The sequence below is a fragment of the Peromyscus leucopus genome, chromosome 3 (genome assembly GCF_004664715.2).
Source record: "Peromyscus leucopus breed LL Stock chromosome 3, UCI_PerLeu_2.1, whole genome shotgun sequence".
Taxonomy (NCBI): domain Eukaryota; kingdom Metazoa; phylum Chordata; class Mammalia; order Rodentia; family Cricetidae; genus Peromyscus; species Peromyscus leucopus.
Genome location: NC_051065.1, coordinates 60,109,090 through 60,136,097, shown reverse-complemented (window position 1 = coordinate 60,136,097; position 27,008 = coordinate 60,109,090). Strand labels below are relative to the sequence as shown.

The 27,008-nt window shown below is 44.8% G+C and overlaps 1 protein-coding gene across 1 annotated transcript; it reads left to right on the top strand.

Annotated features, from left to right (window-relative positions):
• Positions 1 to 1,542: 1,542 nt before the first annotated feature.
• Positions 1,543 to 27,008, top strand: Pdia4 (protein disulfide isomerase family A member 4). The gene is made up of 10 exons (XM_028879641.2): positions 1,543 to 1,852; positions 6,763 to 6,937; positions 12,822 to 13,027; positions 15,854 to 15,992; positions 19,278 to 19,483; positions 19,599 to 19,757; positions 21,100 to 21,251; positions 23,552 to 23,708; positions 24,397 to 24,630; positions 26,250 to 27,008. Exons 1-10 carry the CDS (start codon positions 1,765 to 1,767, stop codon positions 26,663 to 26,665), a joined length of 1,932 nt encoding a protein of 643 aa, XP_028735474.1. The 5' UTR covers positions 1,543 to 1,764; the 3' UTR covers positions 26,666 to 27,008.

Here is a 27,008-nt window from a genome sequence, read left to right as displayed (position 1 = left end):
TCCGATGACCTCTTCTGACATTTGAGGACACCAGGAATGCACATCCACATGGTGCACATGTATACATGCAGGCAAAACATGCTTACACAGAAAATAAATCTAAAAGTAAAAAAAAATGAAATCTTAAAAAATGGAGATTACATTTGTTTTGTGTTGAGGGGGTTGTATGAAGATGCATATCTTTTTTTGTTTTGAGACAAGGCATTACTATCTTGTCCGGCTTGGCCTTGAATTCCTGGGCTAAATCAATCTCCTGGTTCAGGCTCCAAAGTAGCTGAGACTACAGGCACCCATCACCACAGCTAGATAAAAGAAAATATTTCTGAAAATAAATTCGTTTCTTCAGGCTTCCCTTGCTTCCCGTTCTACTGAAAAGAGTTACATCAGAATTAAAAAAAAAAAAAAAGGGTGGAACCATCGTTGAGTTCTTCAGAAAATACAAGAAACTGTTGTCATGAGTCCAGAGCATAGAGGTTGTGTGCCTGTCTGGTCTTAATTTTCAAAACATATAATCTGAACTTCTGATTGTGGACATGTATGCCAGAATTGTCACAGATTCTTCTGTAGACGGGAAATCTAAACGATCAGGACTCTTTCCCAATGGGCTGCTTCTCTAGAGAGCTCTGCAGGAGTAAAGGAAAACATACATTCAAATTGGCCTAGTAACCTAGCCTAATAGTGTTAAAATGACACCCCACGGGAGTAGTCCTATGTATAGCTCACTTTCTCCTCTTGTATATGTAAGAAAATACTGCTGGACTCAGAGTTTTATTTATTTAGCCTCAGTGGTCGTCTGTATCCCTTCAGATCATTTAATCCACACCGGCTTCTTCCCTGGCGTGCAGACCTAGTTTCTTCTCCAGAACAGTCACTCTTACTTCTACACCTAAGTCACGAGACTACTTAATTTTTCTTTTCTAAAGAAAATCATAGACTAAGCAAGCCTTGCAGTTCTAGTTCTGATTTTTCCTTCCTTCCTTTTTTTGAGAAAAGATCTCACTAGAAGTCATGAGTCTGCCTCCACAGGCATGGGTCAGCACATCCAGCTCTCAGTTAATCTACTTCATACTCCTTCCCTCCCAACCTAACATCCAGGAAAGAAACTCAAACATGTAAAATGCCCAAACAGAAAAACCAAGAAGCCAAAGAACATGCGAACAGAGGCAGGAAGGACCCCGATCTCTCCTTTTTCCCAAATGAGTAGCCCTGTCCACTTTGGTTTCCAGTCTTCCCGGACTGGGGCAGGTGGGACCCTACAAAGTCCTAGACCTGCACCCACCTTTCCTTTGAGTGACTTACACGTGTTCTTCCTGCTTAGCTGACCAAAGGGAGTGGGCCTCCCACCAATCCCTCCCCGAGGAGCGCCCAAGCCCCGCCCCCTGGGCAGGGCTAGGCGCCTTTGTTCTCCCCGCACTCTTTCTAGGCCTAGGCGCTCCAGGCAAACCGAGTGGCAGCCCGTGATTGGTGGTCGCGGCGCAGCCAATCAGAAGGGGGCACCTCATGCTAGGGCTCGGAGTTTTAAACGCCGAGCTGCTGGGCGCGCCGACGCACAGGGCTCCGGCTGCGGGGAGGTGTCGGTGTGGGCGGGCCGCCACGGCTCTCGTCCCGATTCGCGCGGGGATTGGCCGGCCCGCGGCTTCCTCGCCACTTAGCCAATCGCCGAGCAGAACTTCCTGGAGGTTTTGCTGCGCTCCGGCCTCGCTCGGGAGGTCCGTGAGAGCTCCGCGGTGGCCGGTCCCTGCAGGCCTCGCTCCGCGCCCCACCATGAAGCTCCGGAAAGCCTGGCTGTTGGTCCTGCTCTTGGCACTGACACAGTTGCTGGCTGCGGCGAGCGCTGGTGATGCGCAGGAAGGTGAGCGGGTGGGCGGGCCGGCGCTGGCTGGGAACACCTAGCGTGGGTTGCAAAGGGGCCTGACAGGGTGCTTCACTCACACACACACACACACACACACACCAGCGAAATTAGTGACCCGGGCGCAGCGAACTTGCTGGAGTTTTAGTGTAGTACCCAGTCAAAGGGTTTGGGTCTTATGAATTCCTACTCGAGCCTAAGACGTGGAGGGATTTGCAACTGGCCTCTTCATTGCTGGGATTTGCCCCTCTGCCCAGGTGAGTAAAATTTCCTGGAGAATACTCCCATGGAGGGAAGGTCAGACGTTGTTTCCAAAACCGGTTTTAGAAACGGGATGTAGGCGGGAGAGCCTCTAGTTGGACCTGTAAGAGGCAGTTGCGGATATCGGGCATCTACTTCCCAAAGTGGGATTTGGAAATAACGCAGGCTTTGTTTTCGTCTTTCGTGGAAACGGGAGCTACCATTTCTTCTACAAACATTTTATTCAGCACCTGTTTGCCAGTCTCTGCACCGGGTTTTGAGAGTCGAGGCTGATGAGGCGTGTACTGTAGTAGGAACAGTGCATGTAACCCATAGACTTATGCCTCCGCCTTTTCTTCGAAATCATCTAGCCGAAAACATGAGAACTTTGAAATTAGGAAGTACTAGTTAAAATCGCTGTTCCTAGAGAACAGATCTGATCGACATCTTTCCCCTTCTAACCACTAGCTTGTTACTCTTATTCTAATATAAACAAACCCCATTTTCTAAGATTAGTGTGTAGGGGGAAATGTGAACTTTATACTCTTAGGTTGAGTAAGATCCGTGTGGATCATTGATTCACGAGTCTTTGCTCAGGCAGAAAAGAGTAAAAATGAAAAGGGAGCCAAGTATCTGTCCTGCCTACAAGGATATCTTGGTACTTTTATCCAAACCGGCCGAGTGCTCCTTTCTTATAGAGACCCAAAACACACCAAAATAGGAAGAGGGCAGATTCTGTAATTTAAGCAAGTTTTTCACTTTTTATGGCAGAATAGACTTGGGGAGTGGTGAGGAAGCCCACGTGAAAGTTTGAGAATCGTCGGTCGATGGTGGCCCACACTTTTAATCCCAGCACCCCGGAGACACAGCCCGGCGGCTCTCAGTGAATTTGAGGCCAGCCTGGTCTACAGAGCGAGATCCAGGGCAGGCACCAAAACTACACAGAGAAACAAACAGAAAATAGGGGCTGAAGAGGTTAAGAGCATTGGCTGCTCTTACAGAGGTCCCAAGTTCAATTCCCAGCAACCACGTGGTGGCTCGCAACCATCCATAATGAGATCTGGTGCTCTCTTCTGACCTGCAAGCATATATGTAGGCAGAACACTGTAAACATAATAAATAAATAAATAAATAAATCTTTTAAAAAAAAAGTAAGTTTGAGAATCAATGTGATTTGGTGGATACTTTTAGAACATAGCTAAAAACAAACAAACAAAACCCCTGGTTTTTGAGGCAGTGGTCTGTTTTAGGGTGATTTTTGTTTCTTTGAGACAGGGTCTCATTATATGGATTGGAGCTCACTACTAGCCTTGAACTTAAGAGATCTGCCTGCCTCTGCCTCCAAGTGCTGGGGTTAAAATGCTGTGTAGTGTGAATTTTTGAGAGACCTGGGTGAGTAGACTTCAAAGGCTGTTTAGACTAGCCAGTGACCTATCTTTTGGGTCACTGGTGCAGTCCCTGGGAAACAGTTTGCCCTGAGTGAACCCAGGAATCTGTTGTGTCTGGACCAATGACAGTCCTCCTGGGCTAGGTCCTCAAGTTTGGTGGGGCTGGCTGTGTGGTTCAGTGATACCATCACTTACCTAACATGTACAAGGTATTGGATTCCATCCCCAACACTACAAAGGGAGAGAGAGAATTCAGCTTCACTCACTGGTGCTTGGTCCATACTAAGTATCATTTGTAATAATTAATCATTAGTTAGTTGCCTTTCTTTTTCTGTTGTTCACTATTTACAGTTTGATGTTGGCCTCAAGAGTGTTTGTCTGGCTGATAGTAGCTCCTCCTTGGCAGGGTGGAGTGTGGCCCACTGAAGAAGTAGGGGCATCCTTCGAGTCAGTAACTTCCAGTGCCTGGTCTGGTCAGGGATGCAGTGTTATCATCAGATTTGTTCAGAGGTCATTGACAGGGATTCCAGTAATCTAGTTCCATTCCCCACCTTTCAGGAGTGGCCAGCCTTACACTGTGGGCTAACTAATGTGAAGGGGGATATGGAATGTTTCGTTTGCTTCATGCTAAGGAATACTGCACCCTTTCAGAAGGCACTGGGAAATTTTGGATATATTTTCTAGGCTAGAATGTCAATTTTAAAAGTGACATCCAGGCCAGGTGGTAGTGGCACACGCCTTTAATCCTAGCACTCGGGAGGCAGAGCCAGGCAGATCTTTGTGAGTTTGAGGCCAGCCTGGGCTACCAAGTGAGTTCCAGGAAAGTCGCAAAGCTATACAGAGAAACCGTCTCAAAAAACAAAAACAAAACAAAACAAAACAAAAAAAGTGACATCCAATCTGGGGGTATAGCTGAATTTGTACAGTGCTTGAGTCATGAGTATTATACATGAAGCCCCCAAATTCAACCACTAGTACCACTTAAACTAACCATGGTGACATATACTTGTAATCTTAGCATTCCAGAGTTGGAGACAGAAATCAGTTCAAGACCATCTTCTGCTGCATATGAAGTTTAAAGAGAGCCTGGGATACATGAGATTCTCTAAGGAAAAAAAAAAAAAATGAAGCCTAGTGAGAAGTAATCTGTAGTAAGATGTGGGGTGGTTAGCTTTCAGGACTGTGTTGGTTTCTGATAGACAGGATTAAAAACTATTGATTGAAGATGTAATTCAGTGGTATAGCACTTACCTCAAATGTGCAAGGCCCTGAGTTTGATCTCTCTCATGACAAAACAAAAAGACTCATAGAGCTAGTCCTCTTCTCAAATTGCAGAGGTATCAACCTTTCAGTTTTCCAAATTGGGGATGGGGTTGGGAAGATGGGGTGCTTTTCACCACTAAACTGTCCGGCTTCCCAAATCATCATATTTATCTATTTATTTACATGCTTATTTTTTTTTTTATTTGAGACAGGGTTTCTCTGTGTAACGGTGCTGGCTGTCCTGGACCTCACTTTGTAGACCAGACTGGCCTCAAACTCAGAGATCCACCTTCCTCTGCCTCCCAGGTGCTGGGATTAAAGGGGTGCGCCACCACCTGGCTATTTATTTTTTAAATTTTGTGTGTTTGGTATTTTGCTATTTTGCCTATCTGTGTGCCTGTGTATGCACCATGTGTGTGCAGTGCCTGCAGAGGCAAGAAGAGGGAGCTGGATCCCCTGGAGCTGGAGTAAAAGACAGTTGTGAGCCACCATGTAGTTGCAGGGAATTGGATCGTAGGCCTTCCAGGAGAGTGGAAGCGCTCTTAGCCACCATCTCTCCAGGCCTCTGGTGTGTTTAATCAGGAGAGGTCCCCTGCTAGTAGTAGATGATGAACTTACTGTGCAGTCATGCAGTAAACAGCTACCTTCGTGCTGTCAAACGTCAATCAGGGACCCATATCCGCTCTGCTCCGCCCTTCCTGGATACACACCTGAGAGCCTGTCCCCTTGATTCTTCCCTATCCTTAACGCCTGTTTTGATGGTGTCCAGGAGGAAGCAGTGGGTGAGAGAAGCACAAGCCAGCTTGGTTTCTACTCTGAAAATGGACATTTTAGAGCTATTTCTCTTACCTCTAACAAAGGAAGAATGCAGGCCTAAATTGAAGGAAAGGATGTGCAAGGCAGGAGAAGGTAGTGTGGAGTTGGGGGGAAGCGAGTAAAATGTGACTAATAGAGATGAAATGGAGGTAGAGTTTTTATAATTTTACAGGTTGGTAAATTTCATCAAAGCTGACCCCAAAACCCCAGAGCTTCAGAGTTGTGAAACAGCGGCGTGGGTGTAACACAGGGTCTCCTTGTACCCACAATTATAGAGCCAACGCTCGGTTACTTAATACATTCCACAAGTCTCAGGGGTCCTGGGATCCTGGGAACAGGTTTCAGGCCCTGAGTGCACTCACAGTCCCAGACAGTAACTAGCAGTGTTCTTGACTGAGCTTCTGAAAAAAGAGTTGGCCCTTTGACACGTTCTGGCTTCAGGGTGAAAGGAGCAGTGTGCTTGCTGCACATAGATCTGTTTACTGCCGTTACACACACCTTTCATCCCCTCACTTGGGAGGCAGGGGCAGGTTCAAGGCCAGCCTGGTCTCAGGAGCAAGCTCCTTTTGTTGTATTGCACGTTGGTTCCATACGTCTTCCTCTCTGAGTATTACTCGGAGCTGATTTGTTGTTGTTTTTTGTTTTGCTTTGTTTTGTTTTCGAGACAGGGTTTCTCTGTGCTGTTTTGTAGCCCAGGCTGGCGTGGAACTCACAGAGATCCGCCTGCCTCTGCCTCCCAAGTGCTGGGGTTGAAGGTGTGCGCCACCACCGCCCAGCTTCGGAGCTGGTTTTCTAAGAAAAGCATATGTCTCTGTTTCTTCTCCTGAAGGATCAGACCTATCGACTATTTTTAAAGATGTGAAGTAAATATGACAGAGCTTTTTCAGAAGTAGAACTTTAGGTACATACCAGAGAGTGAATCCTGGGTTTCTGCATATCTGGGGGCAACAGGCAGGTAAAGTGTCACTGGGGAAGGTTTATTGAGGTCCTGGAAAACAGGACAGTGGACTTTGAGCCCATGGCATGCTGATCCTACATATATGTCCTAGGGCATTTGAATCACCCTACATGGTATGCAGACGTGGAACAGGATTTCTAGGATAGAATGTACAGCCCCCATGACTGGTTTTGAGAGTTTGGGCTGCTGGCAAAGTTGCGAAACAGTCGTGAGTTTTCTAACCAGCATGGGTATTTTCTGGTCAGATGCTTCAGATACAGAAAATGCCATTGAGGATGAAGAGGAGGAGGAGGAAGATGAAGAGGAGGAAGATGACTTGGAAGTTAAGGAAGAAAATGGTGTTTTGGTCTTGAATGATGCAAACTTTGACAACTTTGTGGCTGACAGAGATACAGTGCTACTGGAGTTCTATGCACCGTGGTAAGTACCAGCACATCAGTCCTCACAGCTGGACAGCCTCTCTGATGCGTGCTTGACCTCCTTGGTCATTCAGGGCCTAGTCGAAATGAAGAGTCTGACTGCAAGAGCTCCAGCTCTTTCCTGTTTTCTAGTACTTTATTTTATTATTGTGTTTTTAGATGGTTATTATTATTATATTCTTGATTGTTATTTTGTGTATGTGCCATGGCGTGCTTGATGTAAGGACAGCTTGCAGGAGTCATTTCCTCTGCCCTTGCGGATCCGAGAGATAGAACTCAGATCATCAGTCTTGGTGGCAAGTGACTTTCCCTGCTGTGCCATCATTCCACCAGCTCTAGAACTCCAACTCTTGATGTCAGAGTATTGGGAACTAGAGGCTCAGTCCTTGCTCAGCTGGCAGCGGCAGCCTTTAGCCAGCCCTCACCGTAGAGAGGTAGTCTGTTCCTGAATAGGCTGGCCAAGGCAGCCCCAGGTGCAAGCTGTTGACCGACCGTGGGGATATTTTGTTGTTTCGTTTTTGTTCCCATGTGCAGAGCTTTGGGGAAGCAAATACAAATTCTTTTCCTGTTTTACCCCGCACGACTCAGTGCGTGGAAACTGTTATCCCCCTGACTTCTCTGCTGCTTTGCATTTCAGAGCCCTCTGTTCTTTTCTCTTCCTCCTGTGCTCTCTCTGTTTCGCTTCTGAGGTGGTAGATGTTCTCACATTAGTTTTCTAATATGTGGGGTTAAAGCATTCCATTGTTTTCTATAAAATAACAATCCTTTTAGCAGTTCTGAGGTTATGTTCTTGTTTTATAGATAAGCTATTTTTATGCTTTTTTATTGCAAGAGTTCTTAACACTCTAGATTGAGGGCCCCAAAGAGCTTTTTATGTGGGTCATGTTTATCATTTGTTGTGTTAGAAATTAAAACAAGGGGACTGGAGAGATGGCTCACTAGTTAAGAACACTGGAACCTGGATTCAATTCCCAGCATTCACATGGAAGCTTACAACTGTCTATATGTAACTCCAGTTCCAGGGGATCTGGCACCCTCACACAGACATAAATACAGGCAAATAAACTAACATCCAAAAAAAAAAAAATCAGTGCAAATAAAAATAAATCTTAAAAGAAATTAAAACAAAACCAAAATTTTTTTTATCGTATTTACTATTATAATGTGCGTGAGAGTGTAGTGTACTTGTGCCATAAAGTGTGTGTAGCAGTTAGAACTACTTTTGGGGGTCAGTTTTTGCCTATCTTGGGATCCGGGAATTTATTTAACTCAGATCCTTGGGCTTACACAACAAGCTTTTTTAACCACGGAGTCATCTTGACAACCCTGAATAAAAAAGTGATGCTTATTAGTTCATTTTTAGCAACTTTCTTTTTGTGGTTCTGGGAATGTAACTCAGGGCCTTGAACATGTTAGACAAGTGCTTTACTGAGCTCTACTTCCAACCTACTAGTTTATTTAAAAAAAATTTTTTTTGAGATTTATTTTATGTATATGGATGTTTTATCTGCATTTACATCTGCACACCAGAAGAGGGTGACAGATCTCATAGGGCTACAGTTTCAGATGGTTGTGAGCCTCCATGTGGTTGCTGGGAATTGAACTCAGGACCTCTGGAAGGACAGCCAGTGCTCTTAACCACTGAGCCACCTCTCCTGCCTGGTAGGTCATTTTCAAATAATAGTAACCATTTACATGTTGACAGATTGCTGATGTCCTTGTAAGTCAGGAAGCATCTGGGAAATGCCACAATGTGTTCAGATTGAGTGTAAAAAAAAATCCTATGTGAAGAATTTAACCTCATAGACCCCATAAAGAAAGTCACTGGCCAAACTTTTAAGACAGATTTGCACATGAAACCAGCTTCCCCTGTACCCTGTAAACAACTAAATACGTAGATGCTTAAATCCCTTTTATAAAATGCCATGGTATCACATATGACTTGTATATACCTTCTCATATTCTTTAAATCATGTCTGGTTATTATTTGGCTCAACTTGTTATTTAAATAGTTACACTGCTCTGATTAGGGAATAATGATAAGAAAGTCAAAATCAGCACAGATGCGGTAGTTTGTTGCTGCGCTAGAGGTCAAATGTGGGACCTTGCACACAAGGCAAGCACTCTTGTAGGCAGACATTTCTGTCCCACCAACAAGTTCCCAAACCGCACAGAGACTTATAATTAATTATAAATTCTCATCCAATAGTTCACACTTGTTACTAGCTAATGCTTACATTTTAAATTAGCCCATATTTTTTATCTACGCTCTGCCATGTGGCTTGGTACCTTTTCTCAGTACAGCAATACAGCAAGTTCATCCCCTCCCTGCTTCTCCTTGTGATTCCCGAGACTCCGCTCCCTTCTTCCCAGTGTCCCCTTAGTCTGTTTCTCCCGCTTAAACTTATCCTGCTTAGCTATAGGTCAGTCAGCTTCTTTATTAAACCAACTACAGTGACATATATTCACACAGTGTAAGGGAATAGTCCACATTTCCCCCTTTTTGTTTAAATAAAAAAGGAAGGTTTTTAACTTTAACATAGTAAAATTATATATTAAAAAAACCCCAAAAAACCAGTTATCAACTAAGAATTGCACTTACAATGTCCAGTCCATTTCTTTTGGCATGTTTGGAGAAAAAACTTCATTATGTATCTTATCTTTGTGAGTTTAAGATTTTATACCTAATTTACTTTTTTCATAATTAAGGAAAACTTTTAAGTCTGATTATTTAGTCTTTAACTCCATCAAAGACCCCAGAAAGATGTAATGTTAACTAATGATAGGGACATCTGGCTGCCTGGACAGTCACCCAGAGTTTTTCTGTAATGTTGGGGCATCCAACTTTGGCTTATAGGCCTAGTATACCTGACAGACATTTTTGAGAAGCAGAGAGTTTTAAGGACTGTCCTATTTTGTCTTGGCAAAGTTTATCAGTTGCTTTCTTTGCATCCTGCTAGTCCTAGTTTGGATAGTATAATGTCAGTAATTGAGACATGGGCAGTCTTTTGCCCAAATGGCTAACTTTTGTCATAATGACAGCAAACTCCATGCAGAGGTTCTTTGATGCCCATCATCTTTTTTTGAAGTAAATTGGTACTGTCAGGAGCAGACGTGTCTCACTGTCATGAAAAACTTTAGGCTATTGAACATACTAGATGCCATATTCTGTGGGTCTTTAAAGTGTTTGAAGACCATCTATCTATCTAAATATATCTGTTTAGCCTTAACAACATACCTAATATGACAACAAGTTTGATTATTACAGATGACTACTAGCCTGTATTTTTAATTTTACCTTACATTTTTAAATGAGACGAGTAAACACAATACCCCAAACAAGAGTAGAAACATTCATATAGTATAACAAAAATAATTTTAAGTTTGTATCAGTAAACCAGAATCCATACCTATGTAAAAATATTTTGAGATTAATAGTTGTTTTTTTTTTTTTTTTGGATTAAAGTAGATTCAATAATCTGCCCTTTTTTCCTACCATTTCTATATCATATCCTCCTTTTTTCCTTTAGAAAGAGATGTTTGAGCTGGGTGGTGGTGGTGCATGCCTTTAATTCCAGCACTCGGGAGGCAGAGCCAGGCAGATCTCTGTGAGTTTGAGGCCAGCATGGTCTACAGAGTGAGATCCAGGACAGGCCCAAAACTACACAGAGAAATGCTGTCTTGAAAACAAAACAAAAACAAAAAATAAATTAAAGAAGAGATCTTTAACTCTTTGGTTTAGCTTTTTTTTTTTTTTTTTTTAAGCTATGACCAATAACAGCTTGTAACCAAACCCCCTAAACAATGACAAACATCCATAATCCATCTCTTGGGAATATGGGTGTTGTTCTCTAGACTACTTCCTATTGTCTGTGGGTGGTTGTATCTTTGGAGGAACCTTGAGAAAATCAGGGTAATGGTTAAGTCTTGGCTGTAGTAGTTTGTGAGACTAGACTATCTCAGCCAGCAGCCTTGAAGCTGTTCTGGTTGCAGAATTCTGAGGAGACTGTGACAGGAACATTTTGAAATGCTGGATCACCCAGGCCATCTGTTTTCATTGGTGTCTGGTCCCCTTGTTCTGAAAATATATAAACTTTTAAAGGTAACATACATATCTGTATTAATACAAGTATAGACTGTGAATTGTACACAAGTTAGCCAAAGATGATTTTGTTTTGTTTTGTTTTATGTTTGAGCAGGTAAAATATTTGTTATGTGGGGTTTTTTGTTTTTGTTTTTGTTTTTTTTTTTTTTTTTTTTTTTGGTTTTTCGAGACAGGGTTTCTCTGTGTAGCTTTGCGCCTTTCCTGGATTTGTTTTGTTTTTTTCAGGTTTATTTTTTATGTCTGTAGCCAGAATTTTCAGGGGGTCTTCCCTGATCAAACCTGATCCATATCACCCTGGAATAAATCCACAGCCTCTCGTTTCCTGTGGAAATAAAAGCCTAACCTCTTCCCCAAAGCAACATACCTTTTGACTTCCATTTTGACTTCTAAAATATATAGGTTGGTTTAATCTAGCAGCTTTCATAATTAAATGTCTCTTAGCAACTCTTTTATTAGCAATCAAAAATTTAAAGACAGCACAATAATGTAGAGCATCCAGTTTCTTTGTATTTCTCATCTTTACATGGCTTTTTTTTTTGAATTTTACTTTATTCCTTTTTAAGGACTTGATTGTTTTTAAACTATGTATTAGTCTATGACTGTCTCTGCCCTTTCTCTTTTCTCTTCCAAGCCTATGGATATTTTTAACCCCACTGTAACCTGTTTAGAGTTTTTTTTCCAATCTGTCTTTGCTGATCAATATTGTATTTTGATCACATGAGACAAATCTTTAACAATTGTGTCAGCTACCAGCATTGCTCAGCTTAGCGAATGGCACCGGTGCATGATGGTTGGGAGTTGGCTCCTTCCACCCTCCTTTTCCTGAGAGCTTAGCTTTATGTTGGAGGCACTGCCTGGAGTCATGTTTATTGTCCCAGCTCTGGGTTGTTGTGTTCATACTGTTACCAAGTAGCACCAAGTGTTTGGTAGCAGGGCCTCTTAAAAGAGCTGTGCCCATGTTAGCCCCAGCCACGAGCCAGGAAGCTGTCCCGTAAAGGAGCCATGCCTCTGTTTACTGCTAGCATGGAGCCTACCCAAGGAAAGGTGGTTACAAAGAAACCAAGTTTGGTTCCTTTTTTCTGTGTTTGGGACTTTTTTTTTTTTTTTTTTTTTTTTAAGCTTTCTCAGGTTTTATCTATGTTGCCCGACAGTGGGCACCATATCCTGCCAGCAAGTTTCCAAATAACCACACAGAGACTTACTATTAATTATAAATGCTTGGCCAGTAGTTCAGGCTTGTTACTAGCTAGTTCTTACATTTTAAATTAACTCATATTTCTTATATACATTCTGCCATGTGTCTGAGTAGCTTTTCTTAGTATGTCTGTTTCTCAATTCCCAAGACTCTGCCCTCTTCTTCCCAGCATCCTCTTAGTCTGGTTCTCCCACCTGACCTTATCCTGTCTAGCTATAGGCCAGTCAACTTCTTTATTAAATCAATCACAACGACATATTCACATAGTGTAAAGCAATATTCCACATACTCTATCACTTAAGCTACATCCACAGTTCATGTTTAATTTTGATCCATTCTGTGAATGGGCTCTTATGGACATGGAGGGCCAAGTGTAATAGAAACAGTCATGTAGGTTTAGAGTTGAAAGTATTTGCCCAAGGCTAAAGCTAGAATTCACAGCTCCTGTGACTTTCCTTATTTGTTATGTGTGATATGTCTCAGCTACAAGTCTTTCCATAAAGCCTCCATTTCTTAAAATGTCTTATTAGATTTCAATCTCCATGGATACAGGTAATTCTTTTTCTTCTTCCTTTAATTTCTTAGGTGTGGACATTGCAAGCAGTTTGCTCCAGAATATGAGAAAATTGCCAGCACTTTGAAGGATAATGATCCTCCCATTGCTGTTGCAAAGATTGATGCAACCTCAGCATCCATGTTGGCGAGCAGATTTGATGTGAGTGGCTATCCCACCATCAAGATCCTGAAGAAGGGACAGGCTGTTGACTATGAGGGCTCCAGGACCCAGGAAGGTGAGCGCCAGGACATGAGCTGTTGGGAATGGTGCCTCCACGTGCCCATATACACACATGTGAAAGAAAACACATGCATACTCACACACAAAAATTATTGTCTTCAGCCAAGGACATGCCTCCTTTCATCCTTTAAAAACATACATTGGATGCTGCTGAATTTCTCATTCCCATTGTGGGACACTAGAAAGAATGTTAAAAAGGGTCTAGATCTTTATAGCCATGAAATAAACACATGACCTAGACAGGCCCCTTCTGTGTTTTATTTTTTTGAGACAAGATCTCTTTAATTCAAGCTGGCAGTCTTGAACTTGTGGCAGCCCTTCTGCCTGGGCCTTTGGAACTCTAGCATTGTGAGTAGAAGCCGCCGTGCTAACTTCATTTCTGCTACAGAAATGTGGCTCTTCACTGATGCCCGGGGTGTTTGTCTGATGATTAGGTAACGTTTGTTTGCCCCATAATAGGAAGTGTTTGATTAACGAAAAGTCTTGGTACCCCGACCCTGAGTGATTCAACTCCTTCCAAGGAAAGGTTTGGGTTAGTAAATTACTTTTGTCGTCTTCAGTGATACTTTTATCAAAAAAAAAAAAAAGGCAAGTATGTTTGTGTTTGTGTGTATAAGAAGAGTTTTTCTCATTTTTACACAACTGTTAGGATATCCTAGATACCATTCTGTGTTGCTGTTTTTCCTTACCAAGTACATCTTAGACATAGGATATTTAAGCCCCAAACAGGTGGAAAACAGTGTTTTTGTAAAAGTAAGTCGGGCGGCTAGGGAGGAAGCTCAGGGCGGCTAGGGAGGAAGCTCAGGGGATAGAGCGCTTGCCATGCACGTGTGAGTTCAGACTGGAGTTCAGATCCCCAGAACTCAACTGCCAGCTAAGTGACAGCCACCTGAAATCCTAGTGTTTGGGAGGTAGAGAACCGACTCTTTCAAGCAAAATGGTTAGCTAGGCTATCCAGAATTATTGATGGGGTTCAGTAAGAAAGCCTGCCTTAATGAAGTGGAAAGCAATTGAGGAATACACACAGCATCAACTTAAGTCTTTGGTACCCATCCTCATTTGAATATACATCCATACATGGAAAAAGAAAAAGATAAGCAGATCCGCACCCAGCTCAGCCTGGGCCCCTGTGTGAGGAGGACTGCACCCAGCTCTAAGCCTTGGCTTCCAGGCCCATTTTGGAACCTTTATAGCTGCATGTGTCAGAGTGGATCCTCATCCCTGTGGCCATGCCCTCTGTGTGAATTTTAATATGTGGTGTGAGCGGTTCATATAGTGAACATGTGGAGATGTGTCTCATGCAGCCTTCACTTTGAAGACTGTTCTTTGGCAGCAGTGGTCTCCTTGGCTCTTGATGATATCTGTAGTAAAGAGCAAAGTTTACAGCTCCTGGTTCTAAGAATCAAATATATATTTGTGCTGGGAATCAAACCCAGAGTATCTTACATAGTAAGCAAAAGTGTTACTGCTTGGGCTGCCGCCTCCTCAGCCTTGGCCTTATATTTGTAGTTTTGATTTTTTTTTTTTTTTTTTTTTTTTTTTTTTTTTTTTTGAGCCAGGGTCTCACTATGTAGCTCTAGCTGTCCTGAAACTTGTAGACCAGGCTGGCCTCAAACTCGTAGATACCTGCATGCCTCTGCCTCCTGAGTGCTGGGATTAAAGGTGTGTGCTGCTTACCTAGCTGACCTATTTATTTTAAGAATGTGTTATTTTCCACTTCAGCTATTGACTCCATTTCTGAGAAATAGGTATTTATCTTAGCTATGTTTTTAATTAACATTTTTATTTCATTTATTTATCTGCATGTGTTATGATTATGAGCATGCCACGGTGTGTATATGGAGACCAAGGACAACTTGTAGAGGTTGGTTCTTTCCTGCCATGTGGGTCCTGGGGATTGATCTCAGGTCTTCAGGCTGGCCTGCTGATCATCTCACAGCCCCTAGGCATGCGTTCATAATCACTTCCCAGGTGGTTCTGATGCAGCCTGTGCAGTAGGAGCTTCTGCTCTTCTTTTGAATTTTTTTAGATTTTTTTTTTGGCCATGTTTCATGATGCCTGTGATGCTTGTGCTAGATACACATGGTTGAACACGTACATAGTTTCGATATGTTGCAGGAATGTTGCAAGATTGATTAATAATCTTCTGACTTAGTCACGGTTCTATTGCTGTGAAGAGACACCATGATCAAGGCAACTCTTAGAAAAGAAAGCATTTAATTGGGGGCTCACTTGCGGTTTCAAAGGTTTAGTCCGTTATCATCATGGTGGCATGCAGGCAAGCATTGAAGCAGTTACTGAAAGCTACATCCTGATCCATAGGCGGAGCGTGAGACTGGGCCTGGCATGGGCTTTTCAAACTGCGTAGCCTACCCCCAGTGACACACCTCCTGTCCTTCTCAAACAGTTCCACTAACGGGAGACCAAGCATTCAAGCATAGGGAATATTCTTGTTCAGACCACCACATTTTTCTTAATGAAACCCAGCTGGAGGTGACCACTGAGGGTTTTCCTGCTGCTGGTTCAGTCTGGGAATGGAGGAAATCACTCACTAAAGTAGATTGCATACCACCAAGAGAAGGCTGCAGTCATCAATGACAGCAGAATGGCATATTGGAAATGAGACCTTCTGACTTGATTGTCTTCCCAAATTCTGAGGTGGCTCTGATTAAAGATCAGCTCAGCAAGTCACACATTTTCTACTGTCTTTGTGGATCCTGGCACTTTGTCCCCACTCTCCACCAGCTTGTGGGGTGAGGTAAAATATTGGCTAGCTTGAGTGGCAATACCTTCAGTCTCTTGTTTCTGTTGTATTTTTTAGAAATTGTCGCCAAAGTCAGAGAAGTTTCCCAGCCCGACTGGACACCTCCACCTGAAGTCACGCTTTCATTGACTAAAGACAACTTTGACGATGTTGTGAATAATGCAGACATCATTCTGGTGGAGTTCTACGCCCCATGGTACGTTGGCAGTCGGGTTCGTGATATTAAGGTAGTGAGTGTTCAGCACCCTGCTAAGCACTGATGAAGAGTTGCAGGCCACAGCCAGCACAGGTTAACACAGGGGCAGCAGTCTGGAAGTCATGGGAGTGCATATGGAAGGAACTTCTCCTTTTAAACTGTGTTATCGTGTGTGTGTGTGTGTGTGTGTGTGTGTGTGTGTGTGTGTGTGTGTGTGTGTGTGTGTGTGTGAGAGAGAGAGAGAGAGAGAGAGAGAGAGAGAGAGAGAGAGAGAGAGAGAGAGAGAACGGGTGCGTGTGTTACAGCAGGTATGTGGCAGAAAGAGAACAAACAACATTGTGGAGTGAGTGATCTCCTTCCACCTCTGTTCGGGGGAATTGAACTCCAGTTGTCTGCCTTGCATGACAGGCACTTTTACCTCCTGAGCCGTCTTTCAAGCCTTCTTTTTGGTTCACTATATACCCCAGGCTGGCCTCCCAACTTGGAGCAGTCCTCCTGCCTCGACCTCCTGAGTTCTGGAACTCAGGCATGTGTTACCACACCTGGCTGAGAAAAGGCTTGTATAACTCTGGGAGCCCCCGAACCCCCCAGGAAGTAGCCTGTGGCACCATTTGTCCTGGTGCATTCTTCACCCCTCAGCCAGGGCTTCCGAGTTTTTAGCAAACTTGGCATTTTTCAGGATAGTGGCACAGAATATTTGTTTACACTGTAAACCTGTGTGTCTGCCTAAGGCACCTGCTGCTTGGTTTATTTAATAAAGAGCCAAATGGCCAATAGCTAGGCAGGAGAGAATAGGTGGACTTCCGGGCAGAGAGAGAGACTGGGAGGAGGAATCTAGGCCCATTTTCACCAGAGACTCTGAAGAAATGAGACAAATTGTACAGAACAGAGGTAACCGAGCCATATGGCAGAATGTAGACGAAAAGAGACAGTTTGTTATAAGAGCTAGTTGGAAAAAAGCCTAAGCTAAGGCCAAGCTTTCGTAATTAATATTAAGTCTCCGCATTGTTACTTGTGAGCTGGTGGCCCAGAGGAAAGTCAGACTGCAGGACGGGCCATGCAGACTAGAGACGAGACTGAATTATGACTTCTGGATGTGAGCAGAAGGCATTAAAAGAGTGTCCTCAAGTGTCTGCATGGATGAGGCCCCAGAGTGTCACCAAGGAAAAGAAGCTTCTGGGCCTAGAATCAGCAGGGAGAGGCTGTGATTGATGCCTAGCAAAGGGGTAGGGTACCCTGGCTCCAGGCAGTGCCTGTGTGAGCCCAAACTCTGCAGCAGAAACCACTCTGTCAGTTCATCATTGGGTGTACAGATGAAATGACAGCACAAGGGGGTGACAGAGAGGAAGGTGGCTGGGAGAGGGAAGGAAACAACCTTTATTGGGGGACAGGAAAGCCCATAGCACCCTTGGAACCCTACTTACACTGCTCTAGAAGGGACCTGGCATCGGTGGGGGACATGGCATTGTACTAGTGGACCACTTACCCTTCTGGTTGTGACTGTGTTGTTACTATGAGGAAGCACCACAACATAGGCAGCGTACAGAAGAAGGGGGTGTGGCCTTACGGTGCCAGAGAGATAAGGGTCTGTACCATGGCAGAGTGGAGACATGGCAGCGGGTGTAGGAAGCTGAGGGACCACATCTGGAACTGTACGAATGAAGCAGAGAGCAACTTGAAAGTAGTGGGAGCCTTTTTAACTCTGAGAGCTCTCTTTAGCAACACAGATTCCTCCAACAAGGTCACAGCTCCTGAGCTTCCCCCAAACAACAGCACCAAATAGGAACCAAGCATTCAGATGCCCAAGACTATGGGATACATTTCATTCAGACTACCGCAATGACCACTCAGGAGCTACATATAGCAGACCCTGAACCTAGCCACCTCATTAAGTACCTCATAAGCTCATGGCACTTAAGAGGGGAGTTATCTTTTCTTACAGATAATTTATGTGTTGTAGGATGTACCTTTAATTAATTAAGGACCTGGTCAAGACAGTGTTAATGTTAACTGGAAGGACCTGAGAACCTGATGTGTCTGGGTCAGATAAGAGTCATCAGGGTCTTATGGTGTAGATTGTCTATTTCATTTATTTACATTTTGTTTGGTGGTATGTATACTGTCAAAGGTCAACCCGGGGTGCCAGTCAGCTAGGCATGTGCTCTACTGCTACTCTGGCCCCTAGATAGTCTATGCTAACCATAATGATCTTAATTGCAGATGCCTCTGGCCCCTGGTTCGCTCCTGCTCTGGTTGGTTTGCAGGAGAAGAATTTGTCACACTGATTCTCTGTGCCTTTGTTCATGTTGTTGGCTCTCTCAGACTTCACATCCGGCTAACCTGTTGTCTTGTCTTCACTCAGTGGTAGATAAAGGCTAAGAAAGCAATGGCTGTCACTGAAGCCATTCTTGACTTGTATCATTGACAGCCTCCAGTTCCCAACCAAGAAAACCCTCTCCTTTCTCAGGACATTGGCTCTCTAGACTTCCATTGTTTTACTTTGTACCACTGTAGACAGACGAATCTCTCCCACTTGCCTATTCCCGAATAACCAGTCAGAGCCTTACTATTAATTACAGACTCTTTGGCCCATGGCACAGACTTGTTATTAACTAGCACTTAGAACTTAAATTAACCCATTTCTAGTAATCTGTATATTGCCACATGGCTGTATAAAGGCTGTGTTGCTGGTTTGCTGGCATCTTGCTCCTTGGGTGGCTGGATGGTGTCTCCCTGACTCTGCCCTTCTTCTCCCTGTGTCTCTGCTTGGATTTCCCGCCTGGCTTTTATCCTGCCTTGCCATAGGCCAAAGCAGCTTTATTTATTAACCAATGGGAACAGCATATATTCACAGCATACAGAAAGACTGTCCCACAGCATACCATAGTTTGTTGTGCTTCTGTCTACATACATGGGCCGCTAGCATGTGAATGCCATGACAGGAAGCTCATGTTATTAAAAACTTGGCTAACCAGGCAGTGGTGACGCACACCTTTAATCCTAGCATTCAGGAGGCAGAGGCAGGTGAATCTCTTGAGTTCGAGACCAGCCTGGTTTACAGAGCAAGTTCCTGGACAGCGAAGGCTACACAGAAAAACCCTGCCTTGGGGGAAAAGCAAACAAACAAAAAACTTGGCATGCACTGTGGGCCTGTCTTGGAGACATTCCAAGATTTGGTGGATGTAACTGAGTTGCTTAGGAACATGAGAGTGGTCTCTGCACCTTAGCTAGTAAGTGAATCCATGCTGAAACAAGTCCCTAATGGAATTGACTTCCTTTTGGCAGGTGTGGACACTGCAAGAAACTTGCCCCTGAATATGAGAAGGCAGCCAAGGAGCTCAGCAAGCGCTCTCCCCCAATTCCCTTAGCCAAAGTTGATGCCACTGAACAGACAGACCTGGCCAAGAGGTTTGGTGTCTCTGGCTACCCCACTTTGAAAATTTTTCGAAAAGGAAGGCCTTTTGACTACAATGGCCCACGAGAGAAATATGGTATGGCTGCTACCTTCCTCATACTGTGTGGAATGGGAACTTCCTTTATACAGCTGGGAGCTAGAGGATGAGGTCAGCTGCAAGGACCTTCCTCAGACATGTGCTCTGCTCCTAGGAATTGTTGACTACATGATTGAGCAATCTGGGCCTCCCTCAAAGGAGATTCTGAACCTGAAGCAGGTCCAGGAGTTCCTGAAGGATGGAGATGATGTAGTCATCATTGGGGTCTTTCAGGGAGACAGTGACCCAGCCTACCTGCAGTATCAGGATGCTGGTAAGTACTGACAAAACAACATGCCCTGCCACACTCCTGAGGCTTTGGGGAAGTAGGCTGTTTTGCATAAAATTAGCATAGTGGTAGGTTATTTGTCCAGTACACATGAGGTCATGGACTCAAACTGTAGTACCATAGTACTACAGAAAGAGTAAGTGTAGCAAATGGCTCCATGGAAGAACCAGTGTGTTACCTTTGGGAGTAAGCTTTCCAGCCTTGGGCTAGGGCTGTAGGTCAAGTCCCTATGGCTGTCCTAGTTAGTGGGTTGCATAATCACGTGCTAAATGCATGAAGACCAGCTGCACCATCTCCCCCATTCCACACAGTCACATTAATTTAACTTATTTGCCTTGCTTCTCTCCTGAGTATCTGTGCAAGAAAGAACAGCTCTTTGGAGCAACACCTCTGACCTGGGTTCAAGTCCTGGCTCTTGCTAGTTATTAAAACTGTGGCCACAGACTCACTCCATCAACCCAGGGTTTGAGTTTTTCGGATCCTCCTTACCGTCTTTTCCTCAGCTCCCCTTTGACACACACAAAGCTTAGTCTACATTACTAAGTACACTCTCAGCATACCACTTGCCACCTCATGCTGATTTCTATGAGGTACAACAACAGTTGTGTGTATACTTCCAATTCAGGCTGGTGATTTGTCTGTTTATTTAGAGAGACAAAACCTCTCTGTGTATCCCTGGCTATCCTGGAACTCATTATGTAGACCAGGCTGGCCTCAAACTCAACAGAGTTCTGCCTGCCTCTGCCTCCCAGGTACTAGGATTAAAGGTGTACACTACTATGCCCAACTCAGTCTGGTGGTTTGTCAAAACTTCAGAGAGGAGCTCAGTTTAATTCATGTTTCTTTGGTCTTAGTTGGTTAGTTAACGATCATCTATCTGTTCCTGACTAATCAGGAAGAAACTTAGCTAGGGAAAGTCCAGCCTACCCAGGGCTTTGGCCGAATGCAGGGTCCCTAATCTCAGGATGACCACTTGAAACCTCAGTGTCGGGTCATTGGAGTATGAGATACTTGAATGTCCTCTGTGAGGTCCTGTCATCCTGAGTGCCAGTTTGCTACTTGTCGTAGATGGAAGGTGACATTTGCTCTAACAAATAGCTCTAAATTTCTATGAGCATGATTTTTGTATTTCTGAAAAATTCTAAGATGGAAGACTTAGATATTACATCTGTGCTGAGTTTTAGAAACAGGCTCCTTTGTGTGCATAGGCTGTGGATATTGTCCATTCAGAATTCACGGTGGTAGTCAACCCTTCAGGCCCTTGCCTGGCCAGTGAGGCTCATAACCCTGGTATCTAACAGGTTAATTCATTCTGTTAACTTGTCAGCTAACAACCTGAGAGAAGATTACAGATTTCACCACACTTTCAGCACTGAAATAGCTAAGTTCTTGAAAGTCTCCATGGGAAAGTTGGTGTTGATGCAGCCTGAGAAATTCCAGTCCAAGTATGAGCCCAAGAGCAATGTGATGGATGTTCAGGTGAGTGAGGGCTCTTCAGGCATGTGAAGCATCCTGTGCTATGCTATGCTAGCCCCTGGGTACTCTACATGCACCAACACCTGGACTTGGAAATGTGGAGTGTTTTCTCTGCCCACAGGGTGTGGCATGCATGTCTTAGTTACCGTTTTTTATTGCTGTGAAGAGATACCATGACCAAGGCAACTCTTACAAACACTGGAGCAGTTGCTGAGAGGTACATTCTGACCCATAGGCAGAGAGAGAGAGAGAGAGAGAGAGAGAGAGAGAGAGACAGACAGACAGACAGACAGACAGACAGACAGAGACAGAGAGAGACAGAGAGACAGAGACAGACTGGGCCTGGCATGGACTTTTGAAGTCTTCAAGCCCACCTCCAGTGACACACTTCATCCCACAAGGCCACACCTCCTAATCGCTCTCAAGTAGTGCCACTCCCTGCCTACCAAGCATTCGACTATATGAGCCCTATGGGGGCCTTGCTTACTCAAACCATAGGAAGACCACAGTGTCCTCAGAGTGGTTCCACCACTCCTTCAGATCTTCCTGTTTTCATCTATAGTCAGTGACCATGTAACCAAAGAAGGATCCTCATTGGGGCTGTGGACTGTTACGGTCAGACACAGCTCTTAGATGAGTGTGCTCCCAAGAGGGGGTCTGGATTGTTAGGTTTTTTTATTTTTATTTTATTTATTTATTTTTTGAGAATTTGGAGGCAAAGTTGTTAACTTTTTCTTTTTTTGGCGGGGGGTGGGGGGGGCGCGGCGGTAGTTGAGACAGGGTTTCTCTGGAGACTTTCCTGGAACTTACTGTGTAGCCCAGGCTGGCCTCAAACTCACAGATCCACCTGCCTCTGCTTCCTGAGTTCTGGGATTAAAAGCGTGCACCACCACCTGGCTGGAAACCATTTTAAAAGGAGATGGTTTTGTTTGCTTGGTTTGCTTTTTCAAGACAGAGTTTCTTTGTGTAACAGCTCTGGCTGTCCTGGAACTTGCTCTGTAGACCAGGCTGACCTCCAACTCACTGGGATCCATCTGCCTCTGCCTCCCGAGTGCTGGGATTAAAGGCACATGCCACTGCTCCTGGCAGTTCAGTACATTTTAAAGGGATCCTTATACGCCAGAAAGGTTACAGGGTTAAGGTCCCTGCCATCTTGTCTGCAGCCCATCATTGCTGCCCTGCCCTTGAGTTTGCTCCCTAGGTGAACTTTGTCTCCCTTGTCTCAGGGATGGAGATGTGGTTAAAGACAGTGTGGTCTTTTGCCTCCAGGGCGTCTTTGCTTGCTTTTGTAGCACATGCACACACCCATTGAGGTCAGAACGGACCTCTTGGCTCCTTGTCCTCTCTGCACTGCCACGTCAGCCCTGTGTGCCTTCTGGTCCCTGACTTCCCCATCTACACAGGGACTCTGGGTCACTGTGTTTTCTCTGCGTTGAATGACAAGTGTTGAGGCTTGGGCCAGCCCGTTAATAAGCTTGTACAAGTTTCTTCAGCTGTAAAGGGGAGGTGGCTGTCCTTCCCTTGGTAGTTGTGAGGTGGTATCTGTCAAGGGCTTGACTTGATTCCTAAGCATGAGCCCTAGGGACCTCCAGTCTCCAAGACAACTACCTGAGTTTTGTGTCCCTTAAAAACTGCCACTCTGACACATCAGAGGTGCGGTGCAAAATTGTTGGATTCACTTGACACTGAAACGTCTCACCTGAAGAACCTCGTGGGCCAGTGTTAAAGGGCTACATTATTGAGCCCAGTTAAGTACAGCCACCTGTTTATGACCGCACCAAGCCCTCAGAACAGTCTCCAGAGAAGAGATGGTCTCAGTGGTTGAGCAGCTCACCCACCATGTCGCTTTGTCAGGCTCTAAATTCTAATTTGAGGCTTCACTGCTCTCTAGTACAACCTGAAGATTAAAGGTGTGGTTACTGGTGGCCTACAGCAAAGCTTTGCCTGGCCACCACTAGCTGGAGTTTTATCTATAAAATGGACCTCAGGCCTCTTATGGAGCCTGGTTGACTGAATATGGAAAGACCTGCACAGGTCAGTCTGTGTGTGTGGGTGACTTTTTAAGACTCTTAAAGCGCTTTCTCGTTGGGCTTTTGAGTTCAAATCAAAAGAAGGGGTCTGTTAATGTTGACTATGGGGAGGGAGTTACTACAGTGTGATTGGAGGGGGACAAGTGAACAAGGCCCCTGGCCCCCTGTTCTGAACCCTCCAGAACATCTGCATCTGACAGTGACGCTGAGGGCACATTAGCTAAAGCTCCTCCTTTGTTCGGCTTTCCCTCACCTGTGTCCTCTTTGAAACAGGGCTCCACAGAAGTGTCAGCCATCAAGGACTATGTGGTGAAACACGCCTTGCCCCTGGTGGGCCATCGGAAAGCCTCTAATGACGGCAAGCGGTACACCAAGCGCCCCCTTGTGGTTGTGTACTACAGTGTGGACTTCAGTTTTGATTACAGAACTGGTGAGACCCTACCAAGGCCTTTTGGGGGGTGGGGCCTGCCACTTTTAGAGATCTTACTCTAGAGCCCTCAAATTAGTGGTGTGGACATATTTTACTTATAGCATAGGATTTTCAGTTGAGCCTTATAGTACCTCTTCTCCCTCCTGTTACAGCAAAAGGGGAGTCAAGAGTCAAACCTAGGGCAAGAGAGATGGCTCAGCAAGTAAAAACATTCAGTGCTAGCCTGAGGACCTGGGTTCAATCCCCAGGACCGAGGTGGTGGACAGAAAGCCAATTCCTACAAGTTGTTCTCTGACCTCCACACACATGCTCTTACAGCATGTGCATATTCATGCACATGCCCGCAAAATAAATAAATAATATAAAAATTAAAATAACAAGAAAGAAAATAGAATTAAAAAGAAAAGAGTCAAGCCTAGTGCCTTCTTAGAGATGATGTTGCAGATCTGGTGCTGAACCAGCTTCTGGCTCCAGACAGGGCTGTGTCGCCAGTGCACAGCTCTGCTGGGACTTAGGTCACCTGCTCACACGGTGTGGCTCGACCCGGAGTGCTTTTCTGTCCTGTGGAGGTATATCTGGGACCTATGCCTTGTCAGAGAACATCAGTGCCAGAATCCTAAATCTCACAGTCCAGGGCAGGACTATTACTGTGCTCAGCCGCTTAGTCCACAGCCTTTGTCCATTTCAGCTACTCAGTTTTGGCGTAACAAAGTCCTGGAGGTGGCCAAGGACTTCCCCGAGTACACCTTTGCCATTGCTGACGAGGAAGACTATGCCACAGAGGTGAAGGACCTGGGGCTCAGTGAGAGTGGAGAGGACGTCAATGTGGCCATCCTAGATGAGAGTGGGAAGAAGTTTGCAATGGAGCCAGAAGAGTTTGATTCAGACACTCTCCGGGAGTTTGTCACAGCTTTTAAAAAAGGTGAGTTGAGCCCAAAGTCTCCCTTTGGGAAATACACAGAACCTGCTCAGGTCAAAGGAATATCTGGCATCCTGCAATGTGCAAGGGGGTGTGGATATGTGTCAGTAGGTGCTTGCTGTGGAAGCAGGAGGCATGCTGTTCAAATCCCCAACACTCATGTGAAAGGTGCGCATGGCCACACATGCCTGTAACCCCAGCACTGGGTGACAAAGACAGGTAAATCCCTGTAGCTTCCATGCCGGCAAAGGACTCTGCCCCACCTCCTCCTCTCCCCTCCGCAACAAACGATAAAGAAAAGGGTGGCAAGTGATAGAGGAAAGCACCTAATGTCCTCTCCAAAGCCGCCCACAGAAAAAGACCCAGTAGGTTCTCTACCATTCCCTCCCCTCCCCACTCCTAAGTCCAAAGCAACTCATTCTCTGACTCCGTTACCTGGAGAAAGGCTGGGTGTGTCCCCCCAAACTGAGTCGCCAAGGCAACTTAATTGTTACTTTGGAACATTTAGGAGGTTTAGTTTTGTTTTTCCATTTTGGCAAGCTTAATATTTACTTTGAAAGCAAAAGCCAGGTGAGAGTTTATTAAGTAGCATCAGCCTTAAGAAACTGGTTGACAGGGATTCCAGGGGGCATCTCCAGATGCATCCATCCCAGACAGACAGGGCACAGTCTGGGTACAGCTGAAGCCTCTGTGACTTTAGAACTTGACTTGGTGTCTCTCTGTGCCCATTCCCACCACCACCACTGTGCTCATGAGTCTGATTCTAATTTTTTTTCTCCTGTACCTCAGGTTTGGGAGCTCAGAGACAGAATCTCTGTTCTTTGTTTTGTTTTTGCTTTTTGAGACAGGGTCTCATCATATCTCAGGCTGGCCTAAAACTTGTGATTCTCCTGCCTGAGGCTCTCAAATGCTGGTATTACAGTTCTGTGTCACTGTGTCTTCTGTTTTCCTTTTCCTTTGCTTTTGGTTTCATTGGTTGGTTTTGTTTTTGTTTGTTTTGTTTTGTCTTTGAGACAGGGTTTCTCTGTGTAACAGTCCTGGCTGTCTAGAACTCACTCTGTAGACCAGGCTGGCTTTGAACTCAGATCTGTCTGCCTCTGCTTCCTGAGTGCTGGGACTAAAGGTGTGCATCATCACCACCCGGCTTGGTTTTGGTTTTAGGAAAGGAGCTAGTATATCTTGGAAACATTTGAAAGCTCTTTGAAACAGGCTTTTAAACATGAGGAACACTTGATGTGAAATTCTAAGCATACATAATCTTTATTGATCTTGACTAACCAAAGCACCTCACTCTCAGTGCTGGCCATGTGGTGTCTTACCACAATCCTTGCCCATTTTGGACAGTCAGTTCTGGCATCACAGAGTTGATCTTGCCCCCACAGGGCTTTCGGGTTCTTGGTCCTAGTGCTGTCAGGAACTCTCCCACACTGGGTGTTGTCTCTGCTGGACTGGACTTTGCAGGGACCGGGAGAGCACAAGATGCTTTATCGTGCATGGTGGGGAAGGTTTTAGAGAGGGGGGCTAAGAACTGAGAGCCACTGATTCCAGTTGCCCGGTGGCTGGTTCAGCTAGAGTACCAGAATCTGTGGCCTTGAAGCACTCACACCTCTTTCTGTTGGCAGGAAAACTGAAGCCAGTCATCAAGTCCCAGCCAGTCCCCAAGAACAACAAGGGACCAGTCAAGGTGGTGGTGGGGAAGACGTTTGATGCCATTGTGATGGACCCCAGAAAGGATGTCCTCATTGAATTCTATGCACCCTGGTGTGGGCACTGCAAGCAGCTGGAGCCCATCTACACTAACCTAGGCAAGAAATACAAGGGCCAGAAGGACTTGGTCATCGCCAAGATGGACGCTACTGCCAACGATATCACCAATGACCGATACAAGGTGGAGGGTTTCCCCACCATCTATTTTGCCCCTAGTGGGGACAAACAGAACCCGATTAAATTTGAGGGCGGAGACAGAGATCTGGAACATTTGAGCAAGTTTATAGACGAACACGCCACAAAGAAGAGCAGGAGCAAGGAAGAGCTCTAAAGGCCTGCTGGTCTGCAGGAGGTGGAGGGACCAGACACTGTAGTGGACAGCATTGGCCACCAAGCAAGTGAGCCATCAGTGAAATGGCAGTGTCCTGACTTCTTTTTCTAATGCTTTGTTATGCCACTTCATGCTCTGAGTGCTGAATAGCCATGAATGACTTGATAGTTTAGACCACATTTTTTTGGAGGATACATCTATTTTTATCATTTGGGATCTGATTTGTTTGGTTTTGTTTTGTTTGGTTTTTAACCTTTTACTTTAGTATTTCCTCAAACAAGTTTTGGATCTTCTGTGTGAGAGTTTTTTTAATTTAAAGTTTAAAAAAATCTTTGCCAAATCA